The 18,931-nt window shown below is 51.3% G+C and overlaps 4 protein-coding genes across 4 annotated transcripts; 2 read left to right on the top strand and 2 right to left on the bottom strand.

Moving 5' to 3' along the window:
* Nucleotides 1–1,742: 1,742 nt before the first annotated feature.
* Nucleotides 1,743–4,304, top strand: TGME49_261380 (ribosomal protein S8, putative). Its single transcript, XM_018781258.1, has 3 exons — nt 1,743–2,833; nt 3,433–3,678; nt 4,146–4,304. The coding sequence occupies exons 1-2, from the start codon at nt 2,651–2,653 to the stop codon at nt 3,637–3,639; spliced, it is 390 nt and encodes a 129-aa protein (XP_018637093.1). The 5' UTR covers nt 1,743–2,650; the 3' UTR covers nt 3,640–3,678; nt 4,146–4,304.
* Nucleotides 4,305–6,270: 1,966 nt separating this feature from the next.
* Nucleotides 6,271–12,552, top strand: TGME49_261400 (hypothetical protein). The gene is made up of 4 exons (XM_002365232.2): nt 6,271–7,852; nt 8,308–8,751; nt 9,502–9,900; nt 10,721–12,552. Exons 1-4 carry the CDS (start codon nt 7,630–7,632, stop codon nt 11,041–11,043), a joined length of 1,389 nt encoding a protein of 462 aa, XP_002365273.2. The 5' UTR covers nt 6,271–7,629; the 3' UTR covers nt 11,044–12,552.
* TGME49_261390 (hypothetical protein) lies at nt 6,914–7,660 on the bottom strand (the record flags this gene model as incomplete). The annotated part of the gene is made up of 1 exon (XM_002365231.1): nt 6,914–7,660. The coding sequence occupies one exon, from the start codon at nt 7,658–7,660 to the stop codon at nt 6,914–6,916; it is 747 nt and encodes a 248-aa protein (XP_002365272.1).
* Nucleotides 12,553–12,942: 390 nt separating the features above from the next.
* TGME49_261410 (protein-tyrosine-phosphatase) lies at nt 12,943–17,374 on the bottom strand (the record flags this gene model as incomplete). Its single annotated transcript, XM_002365233.2, has 6 exons — nt 12,943–13,002; nt 13,641–13,698; nt 13,992–14,071; nt 14,691–14,779; nt 15,648–15,698; nt 16,390–17,374. The coding sequence occupies 6 exons, from the start codon at nt 17,372–17,374 to the stop codon at nt 12,943–12,945; spliced, it is 1,323 nt and encodes a 440-aa protein (XP_002365274.1).
* Between the last annotated feature and the right edge of the window lie 1,557 nt (nt 17,375–18,931).

Here is an 18,931-nt window from a genome sequence, read left to right as displayed (position 1 = left end):
CGAAGCGACTCGGAACTTGTCAGTGAAGAACTACAGTGCGACAAGGAGCGTGTCTGGCGGAGGGCTTTCCTGCTCGCGTTTTTCCGTTCGCGTTTCTCCACGCGCACAGCATGGATTTGTGAGAGGCACTCCCTTGAGTTTGAGTAGGCGTTCGACAGGATCTCCGGATGTCGAACGTTTCTCGTTGTTCTCAGTTGCTTCTCTCATCGAGAGAGAACGCCTTCTGTTTCGCGTGAGATTCAGTTTGGGAGTTTTTCGTGATGCCTACAGCGTCCCTGCTGCAGAGGCGTTTTTAGGTCGGTACACCTGCTCAAGAGGTAGCTGTATCGCTTCGTTTTTTTTGCCACTTTTTCTGTTGTACAGCAGCTGCAGTGTCTGGAAGTCCCCGTGCACGTTGTGCTTTTTCCTTAATCGGTTTTCGCTCGTTCCGGACACCGTCTGTGTTTGCGTTGTGAGCCGACTGCGAACGTTGCAGTCTGATCACTGCTTGTAGAGCGACTGTCATTTTCCGTCGTGTTTCAAAACTGTCATGCGTCTGTTCCGTAGTCGGTTGAACCGCAGCGACGAGAGCGCTGTCAGCTCTTTCTGCGATGTGTTTTTCGCCTCTCCAGCGTGGTGGAGACCGCACTGGTAACCATCCGTAGAGGAAACGCGAGTTTTCAGACGTCGAGAAACTGCGCGTCCACGTGCGGAACAGAGAGTCCACGTTTCACCAGCTCTAAGGGAGCTGTTCAACCGCAAAAACCGTTTCTCTGCAGCTTCGGTTGGTGACTGAAACAAAACACACTCTCTGACCATAGCGTTGTCCGTTGTACTTATCATCCCTGGTAAAGTTCTGCGGCAGTTCCTCAGAGCTTTGGTATTCTGATTGTTCCGCTTTTTTCCTCACTCCTCTGTGCCTAGCAAGATCTACGCATGCTTCACAATCTCAGAAACCGCGAAAGCAGAACCAGCTGAAGAATTTTACTCGGTTGTGCGTCGTAGACGCTGAGTTCCCAAAAAAGATGGACGTGCTGATACAGTCGAAGGATTACATGCACAGTCAATGACTTTCTTTCACTGTGCACCTGCGCAAGCACTATCACGCCTCTCCTTAATGGAATAAAGTCCACGTGAAATTTCCTCTTGCGAAGCGTTACTTCCAACTGAAAAATCTTCCAACCTCGTGCCCGCTCTATTCTTCGCAACAAGCAAATCTGAAAGATACATGCTTGCATATACAATACTCACATATATATACACATATATTTGTATGTATGTGTGTGTGTATTTCATGCAATCGTACACGTTCTGTACCTAGAGATGTGTGGGTATACGTATGCAAGTAGATCCTTCCTAGCTAAACGTGGAATCAATGCGTATTTCTGAGTATCATTCACTAAATAAAAGCCTGTACATGCATACACGTGTTTCTATTGTCATCGAGACCCAAGTGTACAGGAGCAGTTTTAGAATTTCTGCCTTTTGCGCGACTTCTTTCTGAACATTTTACTGCCGGTGTCGCTTCAGGCCGTCTACACCTGACAGCGCAGTTCCCCTTCGTTTATGACTCCATTTTCGCTTGTCTTTTTCCTTGACAAGGCTTTGTATCGAGCGAGGCAGGAAAAATCAACACATTCAACGACCCCTTCTCTGGGAGGCATGCACTCGCTGTTCCAGAAGGCGCGACTTGCATGTGGCGCGTCCGAAATTCGCGTTTTCCCGTTTGAACTTGGAGAAGCCGGCTGTTCTGCGACCGGAGAAAAGAAAAGGTTCTTCTTCTCTTAGTCCTTCCATTCTTTGCTCTTTTCTAAGAGAGGGAAAGCAGATTTTTTTCCGCTTCTTCGCAAAACGCGCGACTTTCTTGCAGACAAAAGCCGTCGGATCTTTTTTGCGGCCGCGCTTTTCTCTTGTGTTGAGAAGAGCCTCTTCAAAGTGTCAAGAGTTTGCGGATTCTGTGGAACGTCTGATCTTCTGATTTTCCTTCGAACGCGACGGACCTCTCTTTCTTCCTTCTCCAGTGAGACACACAGCGCCTTTGGAGGGGTGGGCTGGCAACACAGTTTTTCTCGTCTTCTCCGTTTCTCCTTCCCCCTCTCGTTCCTTCCTGTTTTTCGTTACTTTACTCCCATTTCGTTCATTTCTCTCGCGGCGCGATTCTTCTTCCCCTGAAGGTGGAGTGCGAGAGCGTCACTTGCGCCCTCGCTCCCTCCTGACAGGGGAGCACGCGTTGTCAGCGGCAGTCAGGCCTTTTTCTCGCTGTTTTTCCTGCTCTTCTTCTTGTCTCCTTTATTTTTCTCCCTGCCTCTGCTCTCTTTGTTCCTCTTCTTTTCCTCACGGGTGTTGCATCCCCTCTCGGCACTCTTGTTGCGTCCTTTATCTGTTGGCCTGCCTCATCTCCGCTCTGTGCTCCTTCTACTCAAATTATCGTCTCTGCTTTCTCTCCCAGACGCACAGAAATAGAGTCGCGTGAAGTCTTTGTGGCGGCGGATCTGTGTCGCGTTTTCTACTCTTCACCTTTCCTTCCACGCTGCCTGGCCTCTCTTCCGGCAGCAGCCTGACCCCAGGTACCTGTGGGTGCCTTTTCTCTCTTTTCTCTTCTTCCTTCTTTCCTTGCCTTTTCGTTCTCCTGTCCTTTCGCTTTCCCTCTCTCCTTCCTGCTTTTCCAAAGATGCAACGAGCGTGTGAGATGGTCGTTTCGCTCTTGCGCGTGGACGCCCTCTCGCAGCGCTGTCCGTTCCACGTGCTCAACGTCCAGATTCTCGACCTCCTGCAGAGAGAGGGCCTCATTCGTGGTTTCAAAGTCGATGGCACCAAGATCGACATCCTCCTCAAACACTACAAGGGGGCACCCGTAAGTTTCTCGCATCAGCCTCTGGATCTTCTCAAACACCAATGTCCTGTTACACATGCATCAACATTGACATCTGCCTATCTATCTCTCTGTATCTATCTGTTTATCTATTTATCGATTTGTTTTTCTATCTCTCTGTATCTATCTATTTATCTATTTACCTGTTTATCTATATCCATGTGATCAAGTACATGCAGGTGCGGTGTTTTAGCAGTGCCCCTGTCGGCACTGTTGTGGGTGTTTGCATATCCGTTTGGAGTACGCGTTTTTCCGTGTGAAGAGGTGCGTTGACTTCCGTGACACGGTGGTGACTCAAACACTGGGAACAAAGAGCTTCTGGATGGACTTCCTTGTCTCCATCTCTTTTCTGCGAGGACTGCCCACGAGACATCGCATCGGCATTTGCTTAAAAAACGCGAGTAACGGGGTGAAAGACTCGCGGATGAGATGGACAGCTGTGCGTTGAAGTTGATCCTCGCCGAAAGCGTAGATGCCGGTATAGCCTGCCCGTCCTCACGTTCGCTCGGAACCTCATGTGAGCGCGGAGTTCGAAGAACTCTGCAGAAAGGCGTGTGCCATTTTCTGTTGTTGGTTTGCAGGTGATTCGAAACATTCGCGTGGTGTCTAAACCCAGCAGAGACATTTGGCTGACTCCACATGAGTTGAAATTTCGCACGCGTTTCAACACCGGCCTCTGGATCATGCAGACTTCGTGTGGAGTCATTTCTCATCGAGACTGCCTTCGAATGGGAATTGGTGGAAAGATGCTCATGGCCATCAACAACGGATACCAACATTTTTGTTGAAGAAACGCCATACCGTTCAGCCCTGACGAAGTTAGAAGAGTGCGTTCACGAACAACCTCTTTCCCAGGCTTCGCTTTACTTATGCCTCGATGAATGGTGGTGTCTGTCGAAGGCGACAGACAGAAAAGCAAAGACAATGCAAGGAAACCGGGAAGACCCGTTCCTCATCAGTATGCGCACTTGTGAATGGTTTGACAAGAAAGCGGTTTATTACACGATGAACGTCGGATTTCCCTCGTTTTGGTGTCTTCACGTTCATTTGCGTGCATGTACGGCGCAAGGCGCAATTAGAAAGAAACAAGTCATTCAGAGCCACATTCTACAATGAGACTCCTCTGTCTCGATACACTCTTTTTTCCTCGGGAGTCGACCCTCCGAACCGGACCACTGCTTTGTGAAGGTCTGTTCATGCGGATTCAAGTTCTGTTGTGTTGGCAGAGCGCGGTTGAGAACCGTCGCTGTGAATGTCCAGATATATTTGTTTCGCGTGCATGTTTGCTCTGCAGGTGTGGGGAATGATGCAGAAAACATGGCGAACTGCGCGCAGGGAGGAAACTGTTTCCGCTTCTGTCGAGACTCGGTTTCCGAGGACTTTCGTGTGTACAGAGAAAGCGTTTTTGCGTGCGGAAGCCGCTTGGCTGACCTGGCTAAATAGTCTTTTCTTGACTCTGACAATTTTTTGAGGAAACGCGAGAAAAGATCGACCGATAGAAGCCCCCGGCGTCGGTTTTTTCTGCTTCGTTAGCATCTCCTTTCGCCGCGGCTATCTGTGAGCTCGCATATCCAGGCAGCTTCTGAACCGCATGAACTGCAACCGAAAACACAAACTAGGAGTCGAGTTCAAGAGAACACTTTTCGAAGAATGATACTATAAATTTATATAGAATATCCTTTTTATTTGTTACAACAAGACCTATTTTAATGGTAATGTATCTGTTTGCATAGTTACTTCTGAAAACAACTCAAGGAAACAAACTTGATCTTTGTTTTATAATATTCTCCAATAAACGTGCAAGGTCTAAGTGAAAAAGTCAACATCGTGTACACGCCTCCCCCGTGCAACCAAGACACCCCACTTTAAGTCAACGCACAACAAGAACATTTTATGCACAAAATTGCTACCACAGAATGCAAATCAGTCTTGTCGATCTATCAAACAAGCGATGTACAACCACTCGCATTTTTTGTTTGCTGTAGGCGGCATCGCCTGTTCACGTGGAGCGCTCTGCTTCACGGAGATTCCGAAGCGGCCTCTGCGTGGTTTCCTGGGAGATTCTTTTGTATCGGAAAATGCATTTTCTTCTTAGGCTCCTACGTCGAGTTTTATTTCCAGAAAGACAGGATCATCATTAACCCTAGCTTTCGAACGTTTCAAACCAATGTCTTTTATTTTGAAAACGGTCGTACCTACTTCAGGCTGAGCATGAGCAGAAACTTGCTTCCTCACCACCTCCTTTACCGGCAACCTTTCTGCCGGTTCCCATCCTTGCTAAAACCCTTGTGAGAAAGGGGCACGACAGGATCTGGCATCGACTGTTATATTCACTTAAGAGTTGGTCCAACTCTCCACATGTGGTTGATCTAGAACTTCACGAAATAGAACTGCTTTAGAACATGAGAGTCAAGGTCGCGCGGCCACATGCGTAAGAACGACCACCACACACGCACAAACAGCGCGCTCGAGTTAACGGAAGAAAAACACCTGAAATGGAAACCCAGTGGATTCCACCAAGAACCTCGAAACTCTCCTCACACATCCAACTTTCATCAATATCGCTACAAGGACCCGAACAGATTTTCGTATGCCGCCGGCAAAACCTGCTAAGCGGGTGCCACCAGCATCGGGATTGGCTGGTACAGGGTTTTCTGCTTTCTTGAGCAGTCTAGACTCGTGAGCCGAAGCATTTTTACATCCGACCAGCCACATTCATGCATCAACTCTTCCTTTGAGAGACGTCCACCGCTGTGTAGAAGTCCCTTTGCTACAGTGGACGACTGAGACGTTTGCTCACCAGATCTAGTGCCGTTTGGTTTCGCAGAACAAGATGAAACGCTTTTCCACTATCCAGTGAAAACCGTGAGCTCGTCAGGTGATTCAAAGCCGCAGAGTCACTTCTCGAGCTTAGTGTATTGTACCCTTTTTCAAACGCCGACACTCTGTTGTTTCCCGTCAAATTTCATCGATGCTCTTCCGAGTCTCCTACATCGGTGCCGGCGCCAGTTTTTTGTCGTTATAGGAAACGCCATTCAGCGTTGGCGCGGCTGTGCCGTGGTGCCTTCCACAGGGGAAATCGAATTTTTACTCCAAACGAGAGTAGAAATTTCAACCAGCTCGCACTCGGGTGAGCCGCGTGGTCGCTCCGTTGTAAGGCGTCAGTGTCTGTGCAGCCGGTTGCCGCCTGAGTTCTTGCACGAGGCGAGCGAACTTTCGTTTCTCGCTGTCTTTCTCCGCGACTTGTGATGTCTACGAACTAATTCACGGGACCCGATTCCAAACTGCCACTGCAATAAGAGGGAACACCGATTTAGAGAGTTTCTAAAGTGGAGAGCAGAGCTGCAGAGGCGACCGAGAGCGGGTCGCGATTTTAGAGGCACAAAGTGAGGGGCCATAGACAGTGGTGTAGGTGTAGACGCAGGTGACGAAAGCACTCTTCGCGCTCTATTCGGAGACAGCTGGGTCAACAGTGCGTGAGAAACGAGACTCTTTTGTCAACCGTCACGGCGAAGGAGTACGCGCCAAAGATGTGAAGGAGTGCGTTTCAGTTTGAGAACGAAAGAAAGAGACCTGACTTCTATTGAGTAGGAGAGTGAGGCCCTTCGTCGGGGGCGACTCCGGCGGTAACGCATTCCAAGTAGACAGCAACAGAACGCTCCTCTGTTGTTCTTCGAAGCACATCCGCTTTTTCTTCATCGCTGGCTACCTATGCCTGTCTCCAGTTCCACCATTTCACTTGACGCGCAGTTTCCTGCTTCCGCGTTTAGCCAGTTGCTCCCTGGCGAGGAACGCCGCGAGCTGCGCTTCTTGGTCCGGTTTCACAAAGGGCATTTCCGCTTTCTTGGTGACACTTTCCGTCGTTTTCTGCCTGTCAAAAAAGACACGCTGTTCCGACCCGCGTCCTCTAGGCACCCGTGCGAGCAGGCAACGGCAACAGAAGGACGTGTTAGAATTCGGGCATTTCTGGATCCGCACGTACTGGTCCCTGAAGCCATTTCCATCGGATGCTCGCGTCCTCCGCGTCAGATCTCCGTACTTAACTGCCGTTGACTTCGAATTTCACGCCGTGACAATCGGCCGAAGTGAGCCGAATCGACATAACGCGCTGGCATTTTTCCTTTCTGACCGTGATTCTTCTTCACGGGTAGTTCTTCGCCCCTCTGTGGAAGAGGTGCGCAAGTAGCCGAGTCGAACATGCCCTCTTCCTAGAGTTTTACTCGGGTTTGTGTCGTGGAAAAACGCGGCAACATTCAAGACGGGCCAGCCAGACCCGGACAGTTTCCGCCGCATAGAACCTAGGAACGCGGTCTCTGTGGTAAAATAAAAATCGGATACTAACGCGAATCCCACGTCTTCCCTTTTTCTCGTTTTGCAAGGCCCCTTTTGTCCACACTTTCGAGAACGGCGCTTGCAGAACACAGTGCCCGCCCCTTCGTTGAACTTGGCCGTTCTGTGTGTCGGCCCATTCCGGTGTCGGTACACATGGGAAAACGCAATCCACACAAATTTCTGCGTCAACCGCTTCGACACAAGAGTCGTTGTACTTTTTCTGTATCTTTCGACCGGAAGAGAAAATTGTTTCCCGTTTCGTCTCCGTTTTATATGCGTTCGTGTACCCCAGCCGGCCTGTCTCTTCATCGACCGACTCATTTTTGTCGTCCGGCCTCTCAGTGATTGAAACCCAGCCTTGCGCCCTTCACACTGCGTTCGCCAGTGGATCGAAGGTGCACACCGCCCGCATCGCTTTTCTCGTGGTCGTACTTTTTCCAGACAGAATGGAGAACTCCGCCCGCGTGTCTTTCTCATGGAGCCGCGCGGCCCGTCCCTGCCTCCACTGCTTAGGCAGCCTTTTTCTTGTTCTCTGCTTCACCCAGGCGACTCTCGGGAGTCCCGCGATGCGTACCGTCGGTTCAGGCAAAGAGGACTCTGCGGCGGAAGAAGGGTTCTGCGCAAATGGTCTCAGATCGGCGATCAACGCAGCAATCGTCGAACTTGCAGGTACGCTAGCAACCACTTAACCCTCCGTGTTTGGGGATTTAAATTTCGTGTTGCTGCCTTCCCCTTTGTGTAGCCGCCATACTGATCTATGCATTTCGGTGTCCACCGGTGTCTCCACCTCTATTCTACATTTTCACTCGAGAAGATTCCTTGTGTGCTTACAGCGACGAGTGGGCTTGTGCCTCTGAGAGGACCCGCTTCGAGGACAGCGTGGGTTTTCGGTTGCGTGTCGCGTCTCTGTCTGCCTCGGGACGCCTGCGCGACCCCTCGTGTTTGCCGGAGAGACTTCTGGCTACAGCGTGAAACCTTTCCTTATGTTTGTGAAGTGCATGCCTCGTCAATGTACGTTAAAGCGTCCCGTGTGTACAGCGTGCAGCGTTAGATTCAGAAGTATACCACCTGGTCGCTGACCTGCCGCTCCCACTTATCTTGCTTCCTCTTCTTTCCGCGTGCAGGCGACCACTACGTGGGCAACACGTTGCTTCCTCAGTTTCCCGACGTTCCGTACGTTCCGATTCTCGTCTGTCCCGCGCCGGCATCGGGGGACATGCTGCCTGCGATTGTCAATCCGCCACACCCGACGACGACTATCGTCAACGACCAGGGCGCCCCAATCGCGGATGCCGTGCAGACGCCTGCACGTCCGACTGGGGAGGATCTGGAGCGCGACCGTCTGTCCTTGTGGCCGGACTTGGACTCTCTCCACGAATCCGATCTCCTCTTCGACGTGCTTAAAACAGGCGTCCTCCGCGTCGCTGGGTTAGGCCCTCGCGGCGCCGACCTCCGCAGCGTCCCCGAGTTCCGCGGCCTCGTCGCAGACAGCGAACTCGCGGGCGCACAGACTGAACACGGCTTCAACTGGGGACAAGAGGGAAACTACTCCGTCGATCCTCCCATTGGTAGGCTGCGTTTGTGGAAGAGAGGGAGCAGCCGAAGCAAGACAGGAAGAACGGGAAACAAGAAGGTTGAATGGAGGGAACACCAAGGAGAAGGATTAGAAGAACAAAGTATGATATACAGTAGACCAGATAGAATATGCAGATAGCAGGAAAGGACGAGATGGAGGAAAGACGAGTAGGAGAGATATAAGATGGAGAGAAGAAGAGGGGAAAAGGGATACCGGTAAAAGAAGAGGCTGGAGGAGAGAGCGGAGCTCGCTGTTTGCCTCTTACCAAAGTGACTTTCAAGCATGCGTAGCAAAAAATCGGCACGGCTCACGAGACGAACAGCTCCGGGGAGAGACTGCGAAATGCAGCAGCGGGTGGACACGGGATAGCACTGTGCACCAGAGCAGAACAAGTCCATGCAGCGCAGACACACGTAATTTCGTTTCGAAAAAAACTCCGACCTCCACCTGAGCAACTGCCTTTTCGTTTCTTTTTGCCGCTTCTCTCCTTCTTACCGTGTTTTCTGTCTTCTTTGTCCCTTTCGCGGTCTGCCACATACTGATACTTCTCCGCAGACATCCCTTTTTGTCGTAGATCTGTATCTGCGTCCGGCACATACGATCCATTGGTAATAGCATGGGCAGAGAAGCGGGCGGCATGTACTGAGAGGAAATTTGGACCATTGGGAGAAGAAGAAAGACATTCCTGTCCTCCGCGTGTGCACTGTGTTCCGCTGTTTCTCTGTGATGGCGGTTCTTCCAGGTTACTTCCCAACTTACCTGCGAGCGATTGCAGAAAAACTTAGCTCGCGGTACAAGAAGCCTGTGCGACCGGAGTATTTGTTTTTCTCCCGTGGCGACGACGCGATGAACAGCGTATCGCGTGGCATTGCCCACATGACCGACATCTACTTCATTCTGGCTTACCAGCAGGGCAGCACGAGTCACGTCAACAACTTCTACCGCACCTGTCCTGTCTCAGGGTCGCCTAACAACCTCCTCACTCTGAAGGAGTACAAGATTCGTTCCCTCCAGGATCTTGTGAGAACTCTGAGGATGGCTTCCGACCCTGCGATGCGCACTCTCGCCTACCTCAGCACCGGGAACTACGAAACAGTCCACTTCTTCTTCCCGAGACAGACGCTTGGTGAAATCATGTCGAGTACGTTGGAGAGAGGCTTCCAAGGAGCCTGACAAGCATTACTGGATTTATATAAACGAGGAAAAGACATCACGGTTTTAGGGAGACTCACAGAAGTTCCACGGAATCATGAATTTTTTTCTGCTCTGGTAGCGGGACTCCTCGCATGATTACACGCAGAAAACAGACGACAGCTTCTTTTCGTATGTGATAAAGTGCGAGAGACGAAAGCGGCGTCCGCTCATATGGGACGTCATGTTGCTTCCGTTGGAGCAAATCATTGCTTGCTGTGTGTGTTCGTACCACAACCGTTTTCTTCATGTTCATTCTTCAAACCTTGTTCACTGCGCACCTGCGCTGCTCTGTCGTCGCTTTCGGCCAATTTCATGATCATAAAAGATCTATGTGTTTTGCGGTGGCACCGTCACACCCAGAGAGTCACATAGTTCAACCTTGTGTATTAAACCCAGTTATTTAGTATTAGGTTCGATATTCCGTACCAACCAATCTAAAGTCGTGATGTCTCTTTGTTACGTGAAGACCGGTGTGTTTAAGACTAGTTTACATGCGATCATTTTAATATGTAGTTTATTTGGACGCCCTACCCAACTGTTTCTGTCGACAAGTGTGGGTGTTGTGGAATCTCTTTCGTTTTCTTGCTTTCCCCGTCAATACCTTGTGATAACTCCGTGCGAGTTTCCTTACTCGGTCGCTGTTTATGGCGTGGCGTCCGGTATCTTAAATCGGAAACCCTGTGCTGCACTTCCAAGCGATATGCTGTGCCGCGCCCTGTCGTCCTGTCTCTTTACCACATGTATGCGACGTCCGTGTTGTTATGCAGAGGAGGAAGCGGAGAGTCGCATTGCGTCGAAGGAAATTCTGGGCAACATTCGAACGGGTTCTGCGGGTCAGATTCCCGACACTTTCGAGATGGTTGACCTCGGCCTCGTCCTCGCTCAAGGACCGTGGCTGAAGCGGACAGATACCACGCACTGTCTGTACCACCAACTTGTTCTCCGGCAGGCAGCAAAGAATGCATACACGTCCTTGGATGAAGCTGATGCTGAGACGAAGAGTGTGCAGGCTTCGCGGGCTTCGGGCTTGGTTGCTCACGCTTGCGTGATTTTCGCAACTTCTCTGTTTGCGTCCCTCGCCCTCGTCTAGACCCCGCACCGACGGCACTCTTTAGAAGAGTCTTTGCAGTACCGGCCCATCGGTAGTAGATGAGAGGGAAGTCTCCGTTAATACCCGGCGTACAAGACAGTACCCAGTTACTTGCCAGTTAGGCGAACAGGCGTCCGATATGTGCGTACATTCCGAACAGATCAAAGGGCGGAAACTCGAGAGCACTTTCATGGTTTGACAGCGGCACCATGAACGAGATACACAGGGAGTGCCCCTGCGAATGCGTCTGTGGCGTTTGCCTCTGTGGTGACTTGTGGCGGGCCTCAGTGCGTCGGAGGCGACAGACCAGTGTAGCTGCGTCCTGCACCGAGGTATGGACGGTTTCATGGTATTACAACAATGCACGCTCAAGGGTGTAAAGCGTGTTCACGCACCGTTTTCTGGGTACCGGCAACATGTTGTTTTCATATATGACGTAAGTGTACCGAATAACTTGGCAATGGAGAAGCGTGCATGCAACGATGACTGCGTTTCAGAGACAGAGAGGGGCGTCAAGGACTCCCGCATGAAAAACCACGGGGTTTGGATAGCGTTCCCTTTCGCAGCTTTTCACAGGCTTCTGTGTGATTGGAAGCCATTAAGGTGTTCAAGAAATCCTGTTCCCGTGGCACTGCTCCTTTTCGATCTTCGCTGGTGGACCCGAGTCGGCCGTCTTCTGGGGACAAGACGTTTTCTCAGACCCAGAAAGTTGCAGATATTGCATGTGTCAGGGACCGCAGCCTGAGACGTGGCCGAGTTTGAGGCGGGTTCAGTGCCCGACTGCGGGCTTTCCCCGTGAAAACAGAGTGTGAGAGAATGGAATGATAAAGGAAGTGACCGTCTTTGCCGCTTTGTTCGAATTTGCTCGCTCGCTTCGATGCGTTTGGCGGCGAGTCGGGGACATGGAAGACCTAGAAAAGCGGGAGCGAGACGAACGTATCCTGTAGGAAATGTGCAAGTTTCGCGAGTGGCGACGTGTCTGCTGCATTTGTGCGCGACAAGAGGCAGGAAACGACCCCTTCTGAGCAGCCCCAGAAAATTTCTGGCCCCTGAACGTCCTCCAAAACTCCATCGTTGTTTCTGCACTCCACATAAAGTATCGAGAGAAAACGACTACCAGTGTTATCAGGACGATCGTCGTGCGCGTCGTTGCTTTTGAGACCGGATATTTGGTCCGTTCGCCCACACCTCTTGTACGAGCCCCAGTCAATTCCTTTGAGTCCTTTGAGATTTGTAGGCTTTTTCTGCGAATTATGTACTACGAAATTTTCCGTTTGGACCCTGTTGCACAAACTGTCTTTCTCGTGGATACTCCGCGACGACCTAGAGAAATCGCGTTTTTACACAAACGCTATTGTAGACACGTCGTTGGGCTTTCGTGGTCTGACTGCGTGTCTGCCCGTGCTCTTCGCAACGAGCGGTTAGGCAAAGCCTCTGGAATTCGCTTCTGCTTATGCGATTGGACTTCCATCCAGTGAGCAAAGGCTGCCACGATCGGTTTCAGAGTTTCAGAGAGCTAACACTACGCTGACGTGAAGTAGAGTTGCTTTCTTTGTTTTCTGCAGCTGAGAAAAACGTGTTTATGTTTAATTATGAGGGGAACCTCTCATTTCCCCGGCGACAGAGAAAGGCGGACACTCCTTGCGGAGCGTTTCGGAAAAGTTTCGCGACGACTCTGCGCAGAAACTCCGGAGGGACGGAGACTTTGGAAACGACACATTTTTGAGGAGGCAGAGGCGATCAGGAAACCCGAGAGCGGACCAGCCAATTTACTGCAGATGACGAGATGGAGACTGTATCGTTGTGAGTGCGCATGCAGGTCGACGTGTACTACACCGTGTGCTTGGCTTCTGAAGAAAGTAAATCCGTAGCTTCCTTCCACGTTGTTTTTTCGTCGCGTCAAGGAGGGTGGACTTTGAAGGCCTCATTGAAAGCCTGGAAAATCTTTTCCGCCCGGAACTGCACAGAGAGAACGGAACAAAAAAAGCAGAAAAGACTTTTCATACCACGTTTGCCAGAACTGGTTGTGAACCTCTCCTCACACAGAAAGCAGGAGGAACATCAAGTCCCAGCGATGTGGCCAACCTGAGACGAACACGCAAAGTCCACAAAGCCTTTTCAGTGATTCGTAATTCGTACTCTTCTTGCTCCTCTGAACACAAATCTCCTCAAGAAAAAGCGGTTGCATGCAGACAGGCGTCTCTCGAAGTCGAAAGCCATCATCCGCGACTCCTCCGGTCTGATTTCGAGTCGGCAGCGAGGTGCATAGCTGCGAGGAACAGTGAGACCCGTCTCCTTTTCAGCTTACGCGCCCCATCAACGTGGCAAATTTATTTTCTTGGGACCCGCTGCGTTTGGAGGATACACCACCATCGACCTCCATCTGATCGGAAGTCCTTCCTCCAAGAACTAACGCGATCCCAGTTTCGTGGGCGGCATTTCCTCTGCTCCTTATCATCGCAGCGGCGGCCTAACCGTCGGGCCATCTCCGAGCGACAGGGTTCGAAGGCAACGAAGCTTATGTTTCTCGATTTCCTTTCGCTGTTCACGCATGCAGTTGGACGAAAACGAAAAAAACGGAGGAGAACAAGACCCACCAGTTGCTCTGCAGACGACGAATGGTGTTTGTCAGGGTGGGTGAGGAGCAGGGCCTTTCTGAGCAGCACGAAAAGCAGAGATTTTCGGTGATATGATGGTTGACAAGTGTGCGGTAATGCCCTGCATTTTCCTTCCCGAGAAGAACACAGAAGAGGACTATCGACGGCCGAGAAAGGACCGGAAACCGAGTGTCCGTTCTCATAGAAACACCAAAAACTCAGAATACAGTTCACTGAGCTGTCTCCACGGAAGCGAAGAGACTGGAGTCATCGTCTCTCTACGCTCTCTACATTCTTTACGCTCTTTGCCCTTTTCTTCGCGTGGTTGCCTGCCTCTGCATCTTTCCTCACCGGTAATGTTTCTTGAGTTGAGAAGCGATCATCAAAGTGCTGATCGAAACAGGCTCCCAGTCTGCGCCGGGCCACAAAACCTAGAGAACACTCAAGACTCGACGCGCCACTGTGAGAAGAAAGAAAACCGCTTGCGGCGAAAGGAGACAACTCAGAGGCAGACACGGGGCGTCGCGCCCGGAAAAAAGACACTGAAAGACAGAGAAAGGAAGAGAGAGCGAGCTCCAGGGAGAGCAAGTAACGGAGAGAAAGCGAGAGACGGGCAGAAACAAAAAGAAGAGAGAACGAGCGTGGTGTAGGGAAAGAGATAAACGCGGAGAAAACAGAGATAAAAAAGAGACAGAGAGAAATGCAGAGAAAACGAAAGAGGCAAAGACAGAGGAAGATAAAGGCAGAGAAAAGAAGAAGTACAAGAGAGAAAAAAAGAGATTAAAACAGAGAAAAACAGAGATAAAAAGAGAGAAGAAGAGAAGCAGAGGACGTGACACATAGAGAGAGAGAAAGCGAGACAGAGAGAACAACTGAGAGACGTATCCCCCGGTTCCCTAGGTTGGGTCTGAACGCATATCGTCACAACTGTTTCTCGCCTTGGTGGTAAAGAAGCAACAGTCGCTTTCGCAAGAAGCCGTTTGTTTCCTCTTATCACGGATCGAGAAAGAAAACCGAGTCCTTCCTTTCTCGCCTTGAAAGACAACGTACCTCATGAACAGTGCACAGCAGCGTTCGAACGTCTTTGTATTTTCCGTCTGACGACTTTGCCCATTTCTCCAGCTGAGTCTGAACTTCATCTGAAGCAAAAAGAGACGCGCGAGTCTTCTCTTCCATGTTTCGACGGGAAAGCAGAAGAAAACGACCCTCGAATGCAGAACGCATGCGCTGAATGCTCTCCCTGATCGGCGTGGAACTTCTTGTGAGAGAATTGAGGGAGAATCGGGGCAACGCAGCGTCTCTGAAGCTCCCGCTTCCCGGTCACTCTGCTGTCTTGGAAGTTCGTGTCTCTCAGACTCACTGAGAGATCTCCTGTTCCGTTTCGTTGAACCGTTTCCTTTCTTTGATGGAAGAGTCGATTCGATGAAAATCAAGACATCACGCTTCAACACAGAGGGTCTCCTTCAGGTTCTCGACTTTCTCGACTAACTGAGAATCCAGAGCGAACGAATCTCCACTTTCCTGACTCTCGCGTTCTCTGTTTGTCGCGGAGACACGAAACGCAAGACGCCAGAGGGTGGAAAGAGAGAGACGAGTTTCTGCGAAGACACCTCCCCAGCTTCCTTGCGAAAGTGTGAACCTCCTCCATGGGGGGACAGGCTCACCACCTAATTTTTGAGTCTGCGGTTCGTGGAAGATTTCTTTTAGCAGCGCCCTCGAGCTCTACCGAGTTTCTTTCGCGACTCACGCGGTGAACACCAAAGGGCAGCGCTTGCATGCAGCTTTCCCGGCGTCAAGGAAACTCGATATAACAAGTGTAAGGACACCCGACCCGCTGTTGTCTCTCGCGGAGCCTGTACTTTGTGAAAACAGTTAAAAGACCTTTTGCGAAAGATCTCCACTCCCAGCGAGGGGGAGGGGGGCCCACACTTTGCGGGAGTTTGTCAGAGCCATGAAACACTGAAGAAAAATCCCTTTGCCTTCCTTGGAAACCGAGAGAGAACGTACCCGGAATCGCTAGTCGCTCTTGCTGCTTGCTGAGCTCCTGCTGACGCCTCTCTGGAGCATGCAGAGAGGAGAAACACACAGCAGGGAAAAACGAGAAACGCATCGAGCTCTCCAACTCTGACCTCTGTGTCTTTCTCAACTGTCTGCCTCCGAATGCCTCCTGTCCCCGAACGCAACTCTCCACTCTGACGTCGAGCAACAGTGGAGAACAGACAGTCTAACGAAAGCGACTCTCAGTGCTCGGCAATAGGGACGGCAGCAAACCGCCTTCTGAATTTCCAATCTTCTCTCTCATCCCCCCACATCCTCCATGCATCCGTGTACATACACACACATGCATACTCACACAGAGATACACGTACCCATACGCATATATACACATACATATATATACATAAATGCATATATACATAAATATACATAAATATATATATATATATATAAATGTATATATGTATATATAGTTTACGTTTTCGTGGAAACAGTTGTTGTTCCCTGGGTGTGTGTGTGTGTGGAGTCTGCATGCATTAGGTCTATCTAATTACGTATATTTTGAAGTCCTCGAAAGCGCTTCGTGCCTATCTCCACATGTATCCGATCTGTCTCTACGATCTACCTATGTGGATTTCTCTCTGGCTCTCAAAAAAATTACATCCCACGGAGAGAGTTGTTTGTTTCCCTCGGTGTACGCTGGAGCGAAGAGTGACTCCTTCGGAGCGACTCCGCTGTTTCCACTGCCCACCTTGGGCCTCCTGGAGTTTTTCTTGAATTCGAGACTCCGTCCGCGAGATTCTGTCCGCGACGAGGTCTTCTCTGTTAGGCATCTCGACGAGAGGCGGCCTGCCAGGTGTACGTCCACCCGAAGCGAAGGTCTGGGTGTACGCCCGAGCGGGGCCTTTCTCCGCGTCGCTGCGTTTCGCCTTTTCTCCGCTCCACAAGTCGCCGAAGCCGGCGTTTCCGTGGAACGCCGGCTTCGGAGAGTCCGCGCGGCAGGGTGAAGCGTCTTCAGAGAAGGCAGGAGAACTTCCCGGCGGACCGGCGAGAGGGCCCCCGCCGGCTCCGTCGCGACTCCGACTGCAGACCGGCTGCGGCGAGACGGAAGAGGGGAGAGGCGAGCGAGACTGCGAGCAGGCGTGGACGGAGAAGGCGGCGTCTGCGCCCGCCGCAACGTCCGCAGGGATCTGCACGGCCTGACAGACGATTGCTCCGTGAAAACATGGCACAAAGTCGTCTTCTTCCTCCCTGGAAAGATGTCTCCAAACGAAGCCAGCGGGGGCGGCATTTGAGGGAACCTTGAAGCGAAAAACGAAGTGACCGGGAACCGGAAAAAGTGAAGTGAAAAGCGAGAAAGTCACCGCATCCGCAGGGACACCCTCAGGTAAAAGAAAGGCGTTGAAGTGCGGAGGCGGCGCGGGAGAAGCCACTGACGGAGGAGAACTGGAGAAAGACAAGCTGGAAAAAGAAGAACTGTCAGAAGAAGCTGGGCCAACGTGGGCGGAGAAAGGGGGAGGCGAGACTTCCGTTTGAATTGTGTAATAGACGAAGGCACACGCAGGGGAAGTCGCGCTGTCCAGGTCGACGCGAGTCGAAGCGCCTGTCTGGAAGAGCGAAGAGACAGAGTGCGGGAGAGTCTGCTTGTCGATCTTCTGATTCACATACTCCATGCTTTCGCGCGCGAGCTTCTGCCCGCGAGACGCCAGCGTCGACGCCCAGTTCTTCAGATCCATGGTGGACAGAGACAGCGATCGCACGGCGACAGCTAGAAGGCGAAAAACTGCATGCTCTCCAGAAGGGAACGGACAACAGTCGAAAACGATGAAAAGAACCACCCAAGACGACAAGGAGAAACAGAGAACCGCATACACCTTGCTTGGGTCAGTCCACCAGTTTCTCGTGTGTTGTCTTCCGGCGGTCTGCGCCGGACTCGCACTCTTGAAGTTCCAAAGGTCTTTGATTCCTTCGAGAGGGTGGACGAGAAGAGAAACTCTAGTTTACACGAACAGCAGACGCAGCCGGGCTGCGCGGATGTTCTGCCGAACAGTTTGCATGCTGGGTCTTGACAGCAGGGACTGGACTCAGCTCACCGGTCAAAAGAGAGAGCGAATTTGGAGGCAGAGGAGAAAAACCACGCCTATGAACAGTTTCCTGTACATTTCTTGTGACTTCGAGGCTGGTTACGCCGCACAGAGTTTTCAACGCGGGAAGCCCAGTCCGCGGCGGGAGGTTTCGGAGCAGACTCCGGAAATGAAGCGTGACGGATACGCGTTACGCGACGTCGAACAGCGACTTCAGTAAATTTAAAAAGGGAACGAGAACTTCCATCGTCTGAGAAAGGAACCTGCGTCTGTTTTTCGGTGTTTCTTTCGTATCGGGTAAAGCACAATCAGCAGCGAGCGCGAAATCCCAGCTGAGTGAGTGACGGCGATCCAAGCTGCCGTTTTCGTACAAAGGAGAGTGCGACGTTTCGTGGACATGTCTAGCGACTGCGGCTTTGAACGGATCGCAACTCCATTTCTGTTAGAATCAGGAAACTCCGGCTTCTCAGGAGCGCCGGATTTGACTTGAAACACACATATTAGAGTGTCTTTTGCAGAGAGTTGTCCCGATGAAAAGACACAGAGAAAGGAAAGGGGGGCGAGCACTCTACGGCGGTGTGTGAGAACTGAGGACGATGTGCACAAACCGCGAGTTTTCTTGACACTGAACTTCTTCAGGTTTTTGGTTTTTTCGGACTCACGAACTCCCGCCTTTTTGCATGCACTGAAGCCGACAGGGAAGGCATTCTCGACACAGATGTTCTTTCGTCGCGGCCTCTCCAGTGCCTTCTACGCGACACACGCGCCTTCCACGTCTTTTTGATGTTCTTGTCTGCACGGTGTTGTTGTGTCTTCCGTTCGACGAAGCAGACTTTTTTCTCGCTCTTCTGGACCGCGATTCTCCTGGCGGAAGGCGAACGTTTCCCCAGGAAATGTGAGCTCACTGAAGGCAGCGTCCGGGGCGCTCGTTTCATGCACCACACGGTGCGGAGGCTTCGACGCCTGAAATCCCGGCTTTTCGAGTCTGGTGTACCTTCGCGAAACTGGACTTGTTGCACTTGGTATTTTCTGCCTTCGCCTCACCCAGAGCGCAGCTGCTGCGCTTCACTTCTCCTCGTCGACAGCTCGACTGCGTAAACGTCTGGACATGGAGATCTTTGCTTCGGTGGCATCTGCACTGAGCAACCTGCTGACGTGGTTTCCTGGAGTCCGTGCCGGTCCTTCTCAGCGCGATTTCCAAGTCACTGA

The sequence above is a fragment of the Toxoplasma gondii genome, chromosome VIIb (assembly GCF_000006565.2).
Source record: "Toxoplasma gondii ME49 chromosome VIIb, whole genome shotgun sequence".
Classification (NCBI taxonomy): Eukaryota; Apicomplexa; class Conoidasida; order Eucoccidiorida; family Sarcocystidae; genus Toxoplasma; species Toxoplasma gondii.
Note: the sequence above shows the minus strand (reverse complement) of the source record. Positions and strands in the feature narration are given on the sequence as shown.